This window comes from Hemitrygon akajei, chromosome 32 (assembly GCF_048418815.1).
Source record: "Hemitrygon akajei chromosome 32, sHemAka1.3, whole genome shotgun sequence".
NCBI classification, from domain to species: domain Eukaryota; kingdom Metazoa; phylum Chordata; class Chondrichthyes; order Myliobatiformes; family Dasyatidae; genus Hemitrygon; species Hemitrygon akajei.
Genome location: NC_133155.1, coordinates 8,357,481 through 8,376,758, shown reverse-complemented (window position 1 = coordinate 8,376,758; position 19,278 = coordinate 8,357,481). Strand labels below are relative to the sequence as shown.

The 19,278-nt window shown below is 44.7% G+C and overlaps 1 protein-coding gene across 1 annotated transcript in view; it reads left to right on the top strand.

The window, feature by feature from the left end:
• The first annotated feature begins 3,340 nt into the window (after positions 1-3,340).
• The window catches only part of LOC140719703 (sodium-dependent lysophosphatidylcholine symporter 1-like), a 71,273-nt gene continuing 55,335 nt past the window's right edge, over positions 3,341-19,278 (top strand). The window contains exons 1-3 of the mRNA XM_073034511.1: positions 3,341-3,716; positions 10,029-10,154; positions 13,778-13,902. Of these exons, the coding sequence (XP_072890612.1) occupies positions 3,624-3,716; positions 10,029-10,154; positions 13,778-13,902 (344 nt within the window). The 5' untranslated portion in view covers positions 3,341-3,623. The remainder of the gene's footprint in view (positions 3,717-10,028; positions 10,155-13,777; positions 13,903-19,278) is intronic.

Below are 19,278 nucleotides of genomic sequence, written 5' to 3'. Positions count from 1 at the left end.
TGCCAGATGATCTGGACAGTTTGCTCAGGGAACCCACCCAAAGTATATATAAAACTATCACGTTTAGCAACACATTGGGTGTAGAAGACAATTCTAATAAAAATTGCACTTTATTCAGGTCAGACCTGATTAGTAACAAAATATTAAGAAACACATTTGAATTCTGTATAGATCAGAACAAACTTTATTTGAGTATTTATTTTTCTTTCCAATATTTTTAATTTACATATAAGAATACAGAGTACAATATATGTATCAATACATTATACTAAATTGCATATAAAGACTCCTTACCCTATATTCATACAGATTAGTTAATTCTTTTTAATTAATTTCTTTTTAAAAGGCATATGCTGTATTTCCTAACAGCATAGAACAATTTACACTGTTTACACAGCAATCCCAAAGCCCACTAATTTTCACAACATCCTATCCTTCCCAGATTCCCATCAAGCCTCTCCCAGATTCCACCACTCACCAGCGTGCCAGGGATAATTTAGAGGCCATTTAACCTGAGAGTCTACATGACTTTGGGAAGTGAGATGTAACTGGAGCACCCAAGGAAAATGTATGGCGTCTCAGCAAAAATATGCAAAATCTGCACAAACAGCAGGAGAGGTCAGAATTAAACGTGGGCTGCTGCAGCTTTGAAGCAGAATGTTCAGTAGCTGCACTATAGTGCCAATCTAATTTGCATAACTTTACTTTCTGCTGGGATTTTTAAAGTTTTACTGCATTGTTTAAAAACAAAGAGGAAGTAAACTACATCACAATTCATGACCTACAGCAGCTCTCCAAATTCACCAAAATTGAAAATTAAAATATGCAGTTATTATTTGGGCTCATTGTCTCTGCATACCTTTTGCTTAGATCCTTTTACCTGACTCAGTCCCCTCCTTGTATTCATGACATTCAATTATAATTCATCATTTTTGATGGACCGGATCTAAAGTTTATGCATTTCTTTCTGAGGGGCATCCAGTATTTTTTTTAATGCTTTGCCTATAAACCTTAAGCTTATAGAATCTATAAGCATCAAAATAAAATTTATTAACATGCTGACCAAAATGACTTATATACTGGTTTGTTTCCATTAACTCAAGTAAAATTGGGAAGTTTTTTCTACTTAAGCAACATTTCTGGTGTGCTTATCCAGACTACAAAATTAAACTTATTTTCTATGGTCTGAACCCTTTGTACGCTATTAGACAAACAGCTGATTTTTCTTCATTTCCAATATGTATTTTTATGCAAGCCATAAAAAATGACCTTGAATCCAGAACAAATAAGGCAAGCATGAATGTCGGTGATTCTTTGCAAACTTCTAATTTTGAAAACTTTGGTATTTCTACTTAAATACAGATGAACATGATTTACAGAAGAGAAAATGCTGGAATCATTCAGGAGGTCAATAAACATTTCACAACTGCAGGTTGAATTCAAGACCCACAAGGTAATGCTCCAGCGACCCACCTTTAATTCTGACCTCTCCTGCTGTTTGTGCAGACTTTGCTGTGTAAACACCATAAATTGTTCAAAAAAACCATGGTTAGATCACACTTCGAGCATTGTGTTCAGTTCTGGCCACCTCATTATAGGAAGGATGTGAAAGCTTTAGAGAGGGTGTAGAGGAGATTTACCAGGATGCTGCCTGGATTGGGGGGTGCAGGGAGATATCTTATCGGGTGAGCTGGGGCTTTTCTCTTTGGAGTGAAGGAGGATGAGAATCTACTTGAAAGAGGTGTACAAGGTAAGATGCATAGATTGAGTGGCTAGCCAGAGAATTTTTCCTGGAGTAGAAAAGCCTAATATGAGGTGGCATAATTTGGAGAGAAGTATATGGGAAAGATGTCAGAAGTGTTTTCTTTTTAAAACAGAGGGTGTAGGGGCATGGAAGAGACACATCAGAATCAGGTTTAATATCACCAACATGTATCATGAAATTTGTTGCCTTTGCAGCAGCAGTGCAGTATATTTTAAATATTAAAGTATATATTAAATAGTTACATTAAGTAAGTGGTGCAAAAACAGAAATTTCCAAAAAAAAAGTGAGGTAGCATTCATGGATTCAAAGACCATTCAGAAATCAGATGGCAGAGGGGAAGAAGCTGTTCCTGAATCATTGAGTGTGCACCTTCGGGCTTCTGTACCTCCTTCCTGATGGTAGCAATGAGAAGAGGGCATGACCTGGGTGATGGGGAGGGGGGGGGCTCCTTAATGACGGATGCCACCACTGTTTGAAGAAGTCTTGAAGATGCATTAAGGACATTTGAGAAACTCTTGGATAGGCACGTGGATGATAGCAAAACGGGGGACGATGTAGGAGGGTAGGGTTGGATTTGATCTTAGTGTGGGCTAAGAGGTCATTGTGAGCCATAGGGCCTGTATTGTGTTCTGGTTGCACACGGTTATAGAGGCTAGAACAGTCAGAGAATTGTACAGAACACAAACAGGCCCTTCAGCCCACAGTAGCCACGCTGAACTTTACCCTCAACCACACTAATCACATTTTCCCCACATCCTTCTATGCTTTGCCCATCTGCAGCCCTTCACCTTTCCTACCCAATCACCTTCCAGATAGTGTCCTCCCCTCCCCCACCTTTTCTTTTCTAGTATCTTCCCCCTTCTCAACCCTGAAGAAGGGTCTCAGCCCGAAACCTCGACTGTTTACTCTTTTCCATAGATGCGACCCGACTTGGAGAGTTCCTCCAGCATTTTCTGTGCGTTGCTTCGGATTTCCAGCATCTGCAGACTTCCTTGTGTCCCAGGTCACCTTTCAGCCTCCTTTGCCCCCGGGGTGGGGGGGGGGGGTGAACCTAGCCAATTTCTCCCCATAACTAAAGTCCATTAGGCCAGGCAGTGCCCGAATTAATCTCTTCTGCACTGCTCTCCAGTGCAATCTCATCCTTCCTACATAGTGCCCTTTTTAAAAGCCAATTTAGAGTTGTACACAATATTCCAAGCGTGCCAAGCCAGTACTTTATATCCTGTGCCCTGATCAATGCCATATCCCTGGTTGACCCGTGATGTCACTTTTAGGGAACAATAGACTTGGAACCCCAACTCTACTCATTGATAATTCCTTGCGCAAAGCAGGCGGTGATCGGCCCGAGCCGTTTCACAGATGCTGCTGAACATCGGCCGCATGTGTTCCAATTCAGGCTTTAGCTCTGGCAACGGTGTTCAAACACGAGCCGTTGCCTAATAACCTACTGTGTCAGGCGGCGTTCTGAAATTCCGGGACAAAGATGCCAGACCACGGGATGAGACTGGGAGATAAACGCATTCGCAAGTTCACTCCCCTTACCACACCCATTCATTTTTAAACCCGGAGTTTTGTCGTTTTGAACTCGGGTCACCGCCTCTCAGCCATCACGATTGCCCTGCCTTAACCCCCTCCAGACTGCCAAGCGACCTTACAACGTTTATCAGCTACGAACAAGACTCAATTGCCAGCCAGACGCGCATCCCCCCCAACTCCGCTAAAATCGCTTCCGTCTGAGCAACAGTCATAGTCACACCCACATTGCTATGCGGCCTCCCCACAAAATCGATGGGCGGGAAAGGAAAGTCATAACTCGTTCATTCACCGAGTTTACCATGACGAGTTGGGCACTCTGACTATGGCCAGGGGAGAAGGCGGCGACACTTACAGCACGGCGGCGGGCTTCCTCCAGCCCAGGGCAATAACGCCCGATGACCGGACGCTGAAACAGGTAACTGGAGCCAGCTTTATTCACAATACACCTCCCCGTAGGCAGTCTTTAAACGCTGACCCGCGGCGTGAGGGCAGTTTCCCATTTAAAACAAACTGTGCTGAAAGTAACTTTTCTCCTGGTAGATTACTTGCATTGAAATAAAAGGGGGGGGGTGGGGGTAGAATTGTCATCTGGTTCGCGTTCCACATGGCATGATTTCCTCTCCAAGCTCCGGTCGCAGAGTTTCTCCGGTGGGGATTGTGTTCGGAGAGCGGGTCAGGGAGGCCGAGCCGAGTGGTGCAGACTCTCAAGACAGCCTAAGCTGCGTTTGTCCAAAGTCCACCCCCACCCCCCGGCCGCTGGTGGAAGTCTCGGGATTTGCCGCCGCTTGGTTCTTTAATTGACTCACTTGAGGAAATGCCCAGAGAGGAATTCCCTGGCCGGGGGCTGACTGTTCACTGACCGGTCGCTTGAGGTCCGAGTGGGGCCGTCTCGATCCCGTCCATCACCCATCCAGGGCTCCTCACCCCACCGGGACAACCAGGGGCATCCTCTAACGCGACCCTCAGCCAGCCTGGGCAACCCGCTCCCCTCTTCTCATTCCCAGATCTTCGCCAACCCACCCGAGGTCTACCCCTGACTCTCTTGCCCCCACCCCCATCTCGCCCTCCTATCCCGAATCTGAACCCTCAGTTCACGCACCTGTCTTCTCTCTTCAATCTGCCCCCTCCACTCTCTGACATGCTTAGAACACCTTCCGTGTCTCCCTCACTTGCCCTAGGCCTTCTTCCCCCCCCCCCCCAAACCACCGAGCTGGGATACCTCCCCCCCAACTTGCCCACCAAGGTCACTCTCACCTTGTGTAACCACCTGGGACACCTCCCTCGCCCCCACCCCTCGCTCATTTATGATTTGAAAGCGATTATCGATCATTGTGTGAGCGGTGTCAACCCGCGCGAAGGAAGTGTGAGTGAAATTGTCAGCCTTAAACAGAAACAGCTGCGCAGAATTCAATGGAGACACGTCTTCAGGACCGGATACAGATTCTCCGAGCCCTTCAAAAACTTAGAAGTTGCTAAGTTATTGAAAAGCTCCGGGAAACGCTATAAATCAGCGATTGTGTTGTTTCCGGATCCGAGGTAGCAAAAGGGGATTTTGACTCTCCATATAATGTTGTTGGCTTCAAGACAGGCACTTCCTTCCAGTCTATTGGCTGTGGGAAGGTTGGGGAGGGGGGGGTCTGTCTGTTCCAGAGTCTGGGCAATTTGGAATTCAACGCCTTGGAGTAACTCATTATTTACTTTCAGTAGTTCAGGCTACCACTGTTGGAGACTTGAGCCGATCAAAACCAGAGCACAAAGTTGCATTTGTGGTTAAACCCCCAAGGCAGTTATACCATTTCGTTTCCTGGAATGTTCTGTATGCACTTTTTTATTTAAAAAAATAATTTACAATATGACTGCCTAAATTCAGAAAGTCTTAGTCTGCCTCCTGGAGTTAGGGTTCACGGAAGTACAACTATAGGATTCCAGCCTCAGTACAATTTAATGAGTGCAAGGGACAGAATCCCTGTTATTTTTGTTCACCGTAATTGTGCTGGAAACATAGTGGGCCATTCGGTCCATCGATTGGTCTGCCCTGTGGTGCATTACTGTGACGTTGATCTCTGACCTATAAGACACCCGCAGTCAGGGTGGAAAACAGCTCCTTCCACCCGGCCGTTAGTCTTCTGAACTCCCCGCCACATCGCATTTGAAAGTGTCACTGGATAACTTGCACTGTACCCTACAATATCTCATTTATGCACGTTACTTTGTGTATCTCTGCATAATTCATTTGCAGATTTAAACTTACTTTCCAAAGTTATTGTGTGTTACGTGTGCTACTGTGCTTTACATCTTGGCCCGGAGAAATGTTGTCTCATTTGACAGTATACATGTACATAGTTAAATGACAATAAACTTGACTTGATACAGTGCTTTGCTCTAAGAGGCTGTGGTGGCCAGTGCTATCATGTTTGCTGTTGTGTGCTGGGGCAGCAGGCTGAGGGTAGCAGACACCAACAGAATCAACAAACTTATTTGTAAGGCCAGTGATGTTGTGGGGGTGGAACTGGACTCTCTGACGGTGGTGTCTGAAAAGTGGATGCTGTTCAAGTTGCATGCCATCTTGGACAATGTCTCCCATCCACTCCATAATGTACTGGTTAGGCACAGGAGTACATTCAGCCAGAGACTCATTCCACCGAGATGCAACACTGAGCGTCATAGGAAATCATTCCTACCTGTAGCCATCAAACTTTACAACTCCTCCCTCGGAGTGTCAGACACCCTGTGCCAATAGGCTGGTCCTGGACTTAATTCCACTTGGCATGATTAACTTATTATTATTATTTAATTATTTATGGTTTTATATTTCTATATTTCTTCACTATTCTTGGTTGGTCTGATGGTAACGAAACCCAATTTCCCTCGGGATCAATAAAGTATGTCTGTCTGTCTGTCTCATTTGATCATGAAATGGAGTCTGTGAATATTGGGGGATAGGTTGATTTTTCAGCAAGTGCTACCCAATGGATGCTGAAATTCTGCTGTTTTTCTGCATTCCATTACAAATTCTAGATCAAGTACTGTAAACTTTGTTATCCAGACTCACTGATACAATTTATTATTTTATTGTAAGAAAAACAAACTGAGAATTGAGTCGGCAATTTTCAGGTCATCTAGAATCAGGTTTAATATCACTGGCACACGTTGTGAAATTTGCAGCAGCAATACATTGCAATGCATAATAATTAATAAAAAATGAAGTATGGAGAAAATAAATTAGTGCAAAGAGAGCAGAACAAAAGTAGTGAGGTAGTGGATTCATTCTCCCTTCAGAATCTGACGGTAGAGGAGAAGAGGGTGTTCTTGAAATATTGAGTGTGTGTCTTCAGGCTCCTGTATCACCTCCTTGATGGTAGCAGTGAGAAGAGGGCATGTATTGTGATCTGAAGATATACCTAATCATGAACTTTACTTTAGTGGGAGCATTAGACTGTGATTAGAATATTTTCTAATTAATGCTGTGTGTGTGGGGCCAATATTGCCTATGATATTCCAAAAGATCATTCAAATTTAAAATTTAAAGTTGCACGTTTTCAAAATTCATTGGCTATGTCATTTAGCGTGACTGAGGATTGCATATTTTTCGTGTGACTGTATTGAGTTGCATATGCCCTCTTTTTACATATTTTTCCTGGAGCATTTCTCTTAAAAATGGGAAGTTCATCAACGTAAGTGATTTGTCTATTTCACTGAATGGTAGTTCTATCTCATACTAGGGTGCTGGCAGTTTTCTTTTTGTGTGTGTGTGTGTGTGTGTGTGTGTGTGTGTGTGTGTGTGTGTGTGTGTGTGTGTGTGTGTGTGTGTGTGTGTGTGTGTGTGTGTGTGTGTGTGTGTGTGTGTGTGTGTGTGTGTGTGTGTGTGTGTGTGTGTGTGTGTGTGTGTGTGTGTGTGTGTGTGAATTCCACTTGGTACTTGTATTATTTGTGTCTTCCAAAAGTAGAAAGAATTGCCAACTTTGTCAAACCCATGCACCCTCTAATACTTGGCCTCTGCAAATTTTTTTTATATATATGCTAACAAGCTACTCAGTCATGAGAACCTCATTGTAGACGCTAAGCTCGTTCTTCCAAGTAAACATGTCTACACAGGTGATTAAGTGGTGGCTGAGAACAGAAAGTTTTCCTCCTCCCAATTCCCACACCCCTCACCAACAAAGCTAGTTCTCTGTCCAAAGCAACACACGCAAAATGGTAGAGGAACTCAGCAGGGCAGGCAACATCTATGAAAAAGAACAAACAGTCGAAGTTTCGGGAAGCAGGTTTTCAGCCTGAAATGTCAACAGTTTAGTTATTTCCATAGGCACTGCCTCCTCTAGGAGGACCACAACCTAGTAATGGTTTGGAGGCTTGCGTGCCTCATTGACCCGGAGAGCTATGTTGGCTGGGGTCAGGGCTTTTTGCTTTGGCTATTGGCAGGGTCACAGGTTAAAGTGGAGAGGCCAGACTAAGAGTGGTCCACTGGTCCTTCAGATTCAGGGGTTCAACAAACCTGACCAGTAATTGTTACAGAAACAGCAATGAAGAATCCTTCTACACCTGAGTGCGACGGTATTCCTGAGTCTCCACCCGGGACTTGCATGACTTACGGTAGTGAAAACCGAGAAGAAGCTACTGGCAGGATGAAGGCAGCCCTGAGCACCGCCAGAGACGGAGGACCTTCATTGCTGCCCTACACACGGGCGGTGTAACAGGCAGCATGTGTATGTATCGATGCTGCCTGACCTGCTGAGTCCCTCCAGCATTTTGTGTGTGTTACTTTGGACTTCCAGCATCTGCAGACTTTCTTGTGTCAATAGTTCTCTAGGTGGTTGCTGAGGTCAATGGTCAATCCAATGACCTGGCTTGGAACACAATGAGAATCAAACTCAGAGACCCTCGTGATCCATGTGGTCCCACTGCATAGGACCATTACCAACACATTATAAGGAAATACTTCATTTTAACAGTTTTTTTTATTGGAATTACTAAATAAATTCCTGGTTTTTCTTAAATAGTAAAGCATAAATTGCTTTAGGGAGTAGAGGCTAGAGTTGGGCATTTTTCAGCAGTAGCTGTTCTTGCATATATTCTGTTAGAATATGGAAAGATGATGGTTATTTCAAACAGACAGAAAGTCCAGGTACAACCTACGGAAGGCTATTTTAAAAGCGAAAATCAATTCCGATTGAGGTTAAAGACAAAATCAGATGCATGTCAGTTCTGGCAGAGTTTGCAGGCCATTACTCCCTACAAAGCAAAACCTAACATCATGAATAGTTGCAACGCTTCACTCCCAGATGAGCTCAATGCCTTTTTTAATCAAAAAGGTTCAAAGGTTTTATGCACACTGAAAATCTGTGCCAACCAACTGGCGGGAATGTTCAAGGCCATTTTTAATCTCTCACTGTTACAGTCAGAGGCTCCCATCTGCTTCAGAACATACCAGTGCCCAAGAAGAGCAGGGTGAGCTGCTTCAAAGACTATCGCCCAGCGGCACTTTCATCTTCTGCTTCGAGAGGTTAATCATGGCCAGATTCAACTCCAGCCTAAACAAGGACCTGGACCGGTTGCAGTTTGCCTATTGCCACAATGGGTCTACAGCAGATGCAATCCCCACTCGGCCTTGAATCGCTGGACAATGGCAATACCTACATCAGGTCGCTGTTTATTGATTACAGCTCAGCAATCAATGCAATCGTGCCCTCGATTCCAATCAATGAGCTCCAAAGCCTGGGCCTCTGTACCTCCTCTCTGCAACAGTCGGTGTGGATCAGAGATAACATCTCCTCCTCTCTGACACTGAACACTGATTCACGTTGAGGATGCGTGCTTCGCCCATCGCTCCACTTGCTCTACACCCACACCTGCGTGGCTAGGCACAGCTCAGACATCATCTGTAAATTTGCTGGTGACGCATGGAGGCGTACAGGAGATAGATGGATCAGCTGGCCGAGTGATTGTGGACTTCAGGAAGGGGGGTCGAGGGAATGCACGCATCGAGGGGTGAGCAGTTTCAAGTTCTTGGGTATCAACATCTCTGAAGATCTATCCTGGGCCCAACATATCAATGCAATTAGAAAGAAACTACGACACTGGCTATATTTCATCATGATTTTGGGGAGACTTGGTCTGTCACCAAAGACTCTCAAAAGATTCCAATGGAGGTACTGTGCAGAGCATTCTAACCGGTTACATCACCATCTGGTACGGTGGGGTCACTGCGCAGGATTGTAAAAAGCTGCGGAAAGTTGTAAGCAATGAGGACACCATCAAAAGGCGATGCCTCAAAAAGGGGGCGTCCATCATTAAGGACCCCCTTCTCCTAGGATATGCCCCTTTCTCATTGCTAACAGCAAGGAGGTGGTACAGGAGCCTGAAGACGCATACTCAATATTTCAGGACCAGCTTCATCCCCTCCTAGCAGATTTCTGAATGGACAATGAATCCATCACCACTACCTCCACTATTTTCATTTTTTGCACTGTTCATTTAATTTGGTTATATAGTTTTCTTACTGTAGTTTATAGTTTTTATTATTATGTATTGCTTTGTACTACAGCTGCAAAACAATAAATTTTACCATGTATGCCAGTGATATGAAGCCGGATTCTGACCCGGGTGTTGAAATAAGTTAGTTTCTGATGTTGTCAGCGAATGAGTTGAAGGTTGCCCACTTTTACAGAGCAGATAATACACGTCAGCTAAAATTGTTCTTCTAACGTATTTCACTGTTTGTTTTCAGAGAGAAATGAGAAAGGATCTGTCGGTGTGTAATAAATTGTGTTATGCTATTGGTGGAGCGCCCTACCAGATAACGGGATGTGCCATTGGATTTTTCCTACAAATTTACCTGTTGGATGTCGCACAGGTGAGTCCAGCCCATTCCGTAATATATTAGTTAATTAATGTATGTGTGTTCTTATCATGCCCATCACCCTTCTGTGGCATAGACCACCAACGGTAGCTTCTGGGAGGCCTCAGTCGTAAGCTAAAGGTTGATCAACCCTGCGGCCTCTGCTTTCACCCACAGGACCTCATACATCCTCTAGGTGAAGATCCTTCCTCTCCCAGGACTGGGGTCTTTGGAGCTTCTGTTGGCACTTCTGTAGCACTGGGTCTTTACGCGATGGAGTTGCTAGCCCCATGCCCAAAGCTGCTCCTTTCGCAGCTGGGCTTGGGACCATCGGCGGCAGAGTCCTTAACGGACGTTATTTTCCTCACAAGATTTGCTCCACATGCATGGTTTTGAAGGGCTTCCTCTCCTAGTATTCTTCATCGCTAAGGAAATGGAAAACGAGCTGATGGTAAATACTGGACGGATTGTGCTGAATTTTGGAACTCATATGGAATTCATTATATCCAGTACTTGTATCGTTAATGTGCAAAATTCTGAGATGCTTGTGCTGAAAAGGTACTGCAGGTCGTGCAGAGTGAAGTTGCCTGTGTGACTTATTCCCATGAGTTTATCATGTTGCAAAGAACTCTACAATTAAGAAATACTTATCTTCCACTGAAGAAGTGTAGTTACTTCCGCAATGGGAAATTCAAAGGTATTTCAGTGAAAGGAGTAATTATCAAGACTCATTGGCTCTTGGCCACTCAGTATGTATCTGAAAATCAAAAGCAAACTGCAGGTACTGATAATCTGAAATCCAGAACTCACTGGGAAAACTCGGCCAGTGTTTCTGAAGAGAGTAATAGCTAACATCTCAGGTCAAAACTGGAAAAGCAGGACAACAGATTGATTTTTAACAGAGACCAGAGGTTTTGCAGATGCTGGAAAACTTGGATTAACACACTGAAACTGCTGCAGGAATCCGGCAGGCCAGGCAGCATCTATGGAGGAACATTATTGTCAGGATAGTGTTGAGGGGATGGCTCCAACTAGCCAGGGTATTAAATGGCAAAACAGACATGATCTGAATTGTTCATTTGGAATCAGAATTAGGTTTAATATCATCAGCATATGTCGTGAAATTTGTTGTCTTTGAGGCAGCGGTACATTGCAATACATAATAATAGAGGGGAAAAGGCTCTGAATTGCAGTAAGTATATATGTATTAAGTAGTTAACATTAAATAAGTAGAGCAGAAATAGAAATTTAAAAAGTGGTGAGGTGGTGTTCATGGGTTCAATGTCCATTCAGAAATTGGATGGCAGAGGGAAAGAAGCTGTTCCTGAATCGTTGAGTGTGTGCCTTCAGGCTTCTGTACCTCCTCCCTGATGGTAGCAGTCAAAAGAGGGCATGTCCTGGGTGATGGGGGTCTTTAATGACGATGCCGCCTTTTGGAGACATCACTCCTTGAAAATGCCCTGGATACTACAGAGGCCAGAGCCCATGATAGAGCTGACTCAGTTTACAACTCTCTGCAGCTTATTTCGATCCTGTGCAGTAGGCCACCCCCCCCCCCCCATGTCAGACAGTGATGCATGTTACATGCGTAGAAATTTGCGAGCGTCTCTGATGTCATATCGAATTTCCTCAAACCGCTAATGAAGTACGTATAGCTGCTGTCGTGCCTTCTCTGTAGCTGCATTGATGTTAGGCCCAAGACAGACCTTCTGAGATATTGATACCCAGGATGTAGCTGGGCTACACCTTTAACAATGAGTTAATACAGGAGATGGCCATTTAATGCCTCACCTGATCTCTAATTATCATAAGCATTTATCTATTCTCTTCCTCTGTGTATTTACCATTGGACAGCATCAGAATCTCCTGCATCCAGTGATCGTGCTGACAAAGGGTGGCAGCCCGAAACGTTGACTATTCATTTCCCCTCTGTATGTGCTGCCTGATGGGCTGGATTCCCCGGGCACTTTGTGTGTGTGTTGAAGCTGGTGTTAAGGTGCTACCGCCTTAAATGAATCTCGGGGTTGTACGTGGTGACATGTATGTACTTTGCTAATAAATTTACTCTGAACTTTATACCTGAAAATTAACCTTTTTTTTCCCCAATTCTGAAGGAGGGTCTCTGACCGGGAAGATTAACCATTTTTCTTTCTATGGATATTGCCGACTTGCTGAGCGTTTCCAGTCATTTCTGCTTTGAATTCCACGGGTCAGCCATGTGATCTAGATTTTCTCCTCCTGCCACTCAATGCCACTCCTCTCGTACCTCTGCCACACTGAGCAGCCACTTCACCCAATGAAGAAGATGCCAAGTTTAATCTTCAGTCTGTGCTGGTTTTAACTGGCCACTTACTGGGAGTACTGTATTATGGTCATTCGCCAATGGTCTGATCTAATGAGCAGGTTTTTCCAGATTGCTGTCCAGGAAGTCTCTGCAAGAGGCACACTCAACCAAGTAGGAATAGGCTGAGACTGGCTCGAGCTAGCTACTAAGAGGATTAACAGCTTCGTGACGATTGGTTTCAAGGAATTCAAACAAACAAATTTCATCAAAGGATGCCCGACAAAAGAAAATTTGCATTAGAAAAAAATTAGTGAAGAGGAGCAGGAAAAAGTTTTCAAGTTAACTTTACGGTGAGTGGCACATACAGAAGTGCTGGAGGAGCACAGCAGGTCAGGCAGCTTCTGTGGAAAGGGATAAAAGGGGCAAGACCATTCCTCAGGCGCCATGGTAGCTTAGCAGTTAGTGCAACACTTTTACAGCACAGAACATCAGAGTTCAGGGTCCAAATCCAGAATCGTCCAACAGTAAGTTTGCACACTGCTTCCCGTTTATGCGTGTTTCCTCCAGCTGCCCCGATTCCCTGTCCATGGGCTCACTTTCATTCTGAATGCTGTTTGCCCTCTTTTATTGTTTGCACGATTTTCTCTCTCTCTCTCTCTCTCTCTCTCTCTCTCTCTCTCTCTCTCTCCCTCTCTCCCTCTCTCCCTCTCTCCCTCTCTCCCTCTCTCCCTCTCTCCCTCTCTCCCTCTCTCCCTCTCTCCCTCTCTCCCTCTCTCCCTCTCTCCCTCTCTCCCTCTCTCCCTCTCTCCCTCTCTCCCTCTCTCTCCCCCTCTCTCCCCCTCTCTCCCCCTCTCTCCCCCTCTCTCCCCCTCTCTCCCCCTCCCTCCCCCTCCCTCCCCCTCCCTCCCCCTCCCTCCCTCTCCCTCCCTCTCCCTCCCTCTCCCTCCCTCTCCCTCCCTCTCCCTCCCTCTCCCTCCCTCTCCCTCCCTCTCCCTCCCTCTCCCTCCCTCTCCCTCCCTCTCCCTCCCTCTCCCTCCCTCTCCCTCCCTCTCTCTCCCTCTCTCTCCCCTCCCCCCCCCCTTGGGTGTTTGTTGGATTTTTTAAAAATGGGTTCTTTTGGGTTTCTTGTTTTGTGGCTGCCTGTAAGGAGACAGATCTCAAGGTCGTATGATATATACAAGTCTTGATAATCAATTTACTTTTGAACTAGGTACATTTGGATACTGTTCAAGTGTCCAGAGCACAAACCCTTGAGTTAAGCGATACATTAAGCTGAACTTCCTCTGGTGCAGTTTGAGTAGTTTAATATAGTCCTTTTTGGATAATCATGTACCTACATTTCCCTCCATCACAGCTTGACCCCTCATCCGCGTCCTTCATCCTTTTCATTGGCCGAGCCTGGGATGCAATCACTGACCCAACCGTCGGGTTTTTCATAAGCAGAAGCAAATGGACGAAGTTTGGAAGGCTGCTGCCATGGTAAGAAGTTTATTTTCTCTCTGGGATTCACTGCTTCACTTGTACTTTGCTCTTGTAAATCAGCAAGGCAGGTGAAAACTTTACCCATGAAACGTTATACACTATATCAAAAATGAGAAAACTATTAAAGCCTGCGTGTATGCCTAAACTTTGCATTTTGATGTAGTATTGTCTCAGTAATCACACTTTATAACAAAATAGGATGATTTCAAGATTTAAGATTGTTTACTATCATTTCCTGTATAGAAGTATAAGGAGGACAAAATAATTGTTACTCTGGATATGATAAAACACAAAAGATAAAGAACACAACAATAATAAAAACAAATACAACAAATATAAATATTTTAGATACGTATATAAAAATAGATTGAATGTTCACGGTGACACATCATCATTAATTGCCAAGTTCTATGACATCATCATTATGTGCCATGTTATGTGACATGGGCGATCATGGTCTCATGACCGTGATTGTTCTTGGCAATCTTCTCTAGAGAAATGGTTTGCCATTGCCTTCTTCTGGGCAGTGTCTTTACAAGATGGGTGACCCCAGCCATTATCAATACTCTTCAGAGATTGTCTGCCTGGCGTCAGTGGTCGCATAACCAGGACTTGTGATATGCACCGGCTGCTCATAAAAACATAGAAACATAGAAAATAGGTGTAGGAGTAGGCCATTCGGCCCTTCGAGCCTGCACCGCCATTCAGTATAATCATGGCTGATCATCCAACTCCGAACCCTGTACCTGCTTTTTCTCCATACCCCCTGATCCCTTTAGCCACAAGGGCCATATCTAAACTTCCTCTTAAGTATAGCCAATTAACCGGCCTCAACTGTTTCCTGTGGCAGAGAATTCCACAGATTCACCACTCTCTGTGTGAAGAAGTTTTTCCACATCTCGGTCCCAAAAGGCTTCCCCTTTATCCTTAAACTGTGACCCCTCGTTCTGGACTTCCCCAACATCAGAAACAATCTTCCTGCATCTAGCCTGTCCAATCCCTTTAGAATTTTATACGTTTCAATAAGATCCCCCCTCAATCTTCTAAATTCCAGTGAGTATAAGCCTAGTCATTCCAGTCTTTCTTCATATGAAAGTCCTGCCATCCCAGGAATCAATCTGGTGAACCTTCTCTGTACTCCCTCTATGGCAAGAATGTCTTTCCTCAGATTAGGGGACCAAAACTGCACACAATATTCTAGGTGCGGTCTCACCAAGGCCTTGTACAACTGCAGTAGATCATCCCTGCTCCTGTACTCAAATCCTTTTGCTATGAATGCCAACATACCATGTGCCTTTTTCACCGCCTGCTGTACCTGCATGCCCACCTTCAATGACTGGTGTACAATGACACCCAGGTCTCGTTGCATCTCCCCTTTTCCTAATCGGCCACCGTTCAGATAATAATCTGTTTTCCTGTTCTTGCAACCAAAGTGGATAACCTCACATTTATCCACATTAAATTGCATCTGCCTTGAATTTGCTCACTCACCTAACCTATCCAAGTCACCCTGCATCCTCTTAGCATTCTCCTCACAGCTAACACCGCCGCCCAGCTTCATGTCATCCGCAAACTTGGAGATGCTGCATTTAATTCCCTCATCTAAATCATTAATATATATTGTAAACAACTGGGGTCCCAGTACTGAGCCTTGCGGTACCCCACTAGTCAATGCCTGCCATTCTGAAAAGGTCCCATTTACTCCCACTCTTTGCTTCCTGTCTGCCAACCAATTCTCTATCCACATCAATACCATACCCCCAATACCGTGTGCTTTAAGTTTGCACACTAATCTCCTGTGTGGGACCTTGTCAAAAGCCTTTTGAAAATCTAAGTATACCACATCCACTGGCTCTCCCCTATCCACTCTACTAGTTACATCTTCAAAAAATTCTATAAGATTCATCAGACATGATTTTCCTTTCACAAATCCATGCTGACTTTGTCCAATGATTTCACCTCTTTCCAAATGTGCTGTTATCACATCTTTGATAACCGACTCTAGCATTTTCCCCACCACCAATGTCAGACTAACCGGTCTATAATTCCCCGGTTTCTCTCTCCCTCCTTTTTTTAAAAAGTGGGGTTACATTAGCCACCCTCCAATCCTCAGGAACTAATCCAGAATCTAAGGAGTTTTGAAAAATTATCACTAATGCATCCACTATTTCTTGGGCTACTTCCTTAAGCACTCTGGGATGCAGACCATCTGGCCCTGGGGATTTATCTTCCTTTAATCCCTTCAATTTACTGAACACCACTTCCCTACTAACATGTATTTCCCTCAGTTCCTCCATCTCACTAGACCCTCGGTCCCTTACTATTTCTGGAAGATTATTTATGTCCTCCTTAGTGAAGACAGAACCAAAGTAGTTATTCAATTGGTCTGCCATGTCTTTGTTCCCTATGATCAATTCACCTGTTTCTGACTGTAAAGGACCTAAATTTATTCGTCTTGACCAATCTTTTTCTTTTCACGTATCTATAAAAGCTTTTACAGTCAGTTTTTATGTTCCCTGCCAACTTTCTCTCATAATCTTTTTTCCCTTTCCTAATTAAGCCCTTTGTCCTCCTCTGCTGGTCTCTGAATTTTTCCCAGTCCTCAGGTGTGCCACTTTTTTTTTTGCTAATTTATATGACCATCCACCACCTGCTCCCATGATCAAGGGGGAGCTAAGCCAGTGGTACACCTTGCCCAAGGGTGACCTGCAGGCCAGCGGAGGGAAGGAGCACCTCACACCTCCTTTGGTAGAGATGCCAGGCTGTACATAAGCTGACCAATGGGAAATAATAAATGTCTTAAACGCGGCTATCCAAGATCAATTCATGTAAGAACTGACAAAGCTGTGATATCCAGAGCTCTCTTCAATGTTTGAGCCTTGTCACTGGTTACAAGAGATTGCAGAATGTCTTTTTAACCATCCTTCCCAGGTTATTTAACGGTGCGAGTGTGTAGTCTAGGTGTTCTGTATCAGGATGCCTCCGTCACCGTGACCTAGAGAGGGAAAGTTGATAGACCGACTGGTCATTCCCTCGCCAATATTTTCCCATGTTTGCACTACACAAAGCAACGATTTGTACTGCTGTTCTAATCCTGGGTCAGTTAAAATGCATTCAAAGAAGTAAATTTTGCTGTCTAGCAGTGACCTTGGATTCTTTCAGTATATATATTTTTTTTAAACTACTGGCAACCATCCCTGTAACACTTTGTAAGACACCACTAGTAGGGTTCTCTCCGGCAGGGACCTGCACAGCAAAAGAAACTTCTCATTTCTTTGCGTCGAGGAGGTGGGGAACGTGCAATTTGACAACAGCTAAGTCCTGCCCACAGAATTAACCAGAGCTGTTCAATACTTAAATCATTCCATGACACTGAACATTTTCCCAGATACTAAAACAAAATTCCAAAAAATATTTGGTAAATATACTTAACCAAACTTAAAATGAACAAAAGATTTCTTAGCTTAACCACAATAACATCTTCAAATATTTTTAAAATATTTCCAAGCTCTTTCTTTTAAAGACTCCTTTTTAAGTATTAGTTTGATTAAACTAATAAACTCTCCCCCCAATGTTGTCGAAGCCGCTCCCTCTGTACAAGCTGAGGGAACATCCCTTTGTGTCTCCTCAGATATGATCACTATAGTCGGGTAGGTGCAAGGCAGATTTATGTGGTTGAGGTGGGGGTGGTTTCGGCCCAAAACATCGGCTGTTTATTCCGTTCCACAGATGCTCCCTGACCTGCTGAGCACCTCCAGCATTGTGTGCGTGATTACGTGTGTGTGTGTTGCTTCGAATTTCTGGCATCCCTGCAGATTTTCTGCTGTCTGTACTGAAAATGACAGTTGGATTCCACGTTGCGAAATCCCAGAGTTATTCTTACTTAAATGTATTTTTTATTTAGCAATGCAGGTGCAGAATGGGCCCTTTCAACCCTTCGACACCCTCCCCAGCCATCCCAGCAAAACCCAACAGCCCCTATTTAACCCTAACCTAGTCACAGGACAATTTACAATTTACAATTAACCTACCCGGTATACCTTTGGACGTGCATTGTTCGTCCACAGTACATCTGTAGAAATTTGCGTGTGGAAGGAAGAATTCAATGCTTCCCAGTGAACTCTCTCAGTGTGATCACACCTAGCTGTGACCTCCAGACCTGCTTGGACAAGGAGAGATCCCTTAAGGTATGATGAGCAAGTACCCAAAACGTTGGGGGGGGAAAAGGAACAAATCGTGCAAACAGCAAAAATTATACACGTCAAACCGCAGAGACCCCAAAACGGTCCAGGAGCCACAGCCAACGAGTCAGGTCACTTTAGCGTTGTGTCGATGACTGCAGGCCTCAGCCGCAGAGACAGTTCTGCACCAAAGTGCCTCAATCAAATCGCGGAAATAGCAAAAATAAAAGAGTGGCCAGAAATACATGGAACATGAACCACCGAGTCCCCCAAAAACGAATCCGCAACTGTGGAGCTCGTTCTGCACTGAGGATGTTAAACGTCAAACCACAGAGTCCCACAGTCACGAACCGCACTGAGGTGATCGAACCTGCCCCTTCCTCTAGCAGCAGCGAGAGGGTAACCGGTCAAACACAGGCTGAACACCCACTCGCCCCGTACACTTCAATCAGCGAGGAAAAGTGGAGCCACCCATGGCCTCACGTCCTGCCCTTAGGAAACAACAGTTTTCCCAACAGATAGCAGATGCGGCCGCTCACTCAGTCAGCCGGAAAATATAAAATCACGAGTGGAAATTACAGGCTGCAGTCAAAAGCAGTTCAGGAGAAGAAGCTTATCTAAAAGTAGTCTTGTGAGCTGGCACCATCTTGGTTTTTCATTTAAGCCACACACACACACAGAGACACACAAAATGATGGAGGAACTCAACAGGCCAGGCAGCATTCATGGAAAAGAGTAAACAGCTTTGGATTTCCGGCATGTGCAGATTCTCTTGTGTACGTGTAGCTAGGGAAATCCCTCAGTCTGCACCGGATTCCTCCAATACGAACGGGCTTGGCTGTGGCATACAGAGGCGTCCTAGGCTTGCAGAACTTCTGAAGGAGGGCCAGGTTCTGACTGGCCAGCTGTGAGCGGCGCCCGCATGAAAGGAGGATCACTGTTTTCCAGGCTCTTCGATAGGGTCCGTCCGTCAATGTTTATGAGCGTGTGCAGCGCTCCGGTTTCCGCCTCTTGCTTCCTGACAAAAATAATTAAAGTATAATTGTACCCATCTCACATCCTGGATGGTAGCTTTGTAACTGATGCCAATAGCAACTCGGTGTGAGAGCATTAAAACAGCACAGTGCAGAAAAAAGCAGCCTTTCAGCGCTGTGCTGGCTGAAGATTAAATGACTACTCATTCCCATATTCT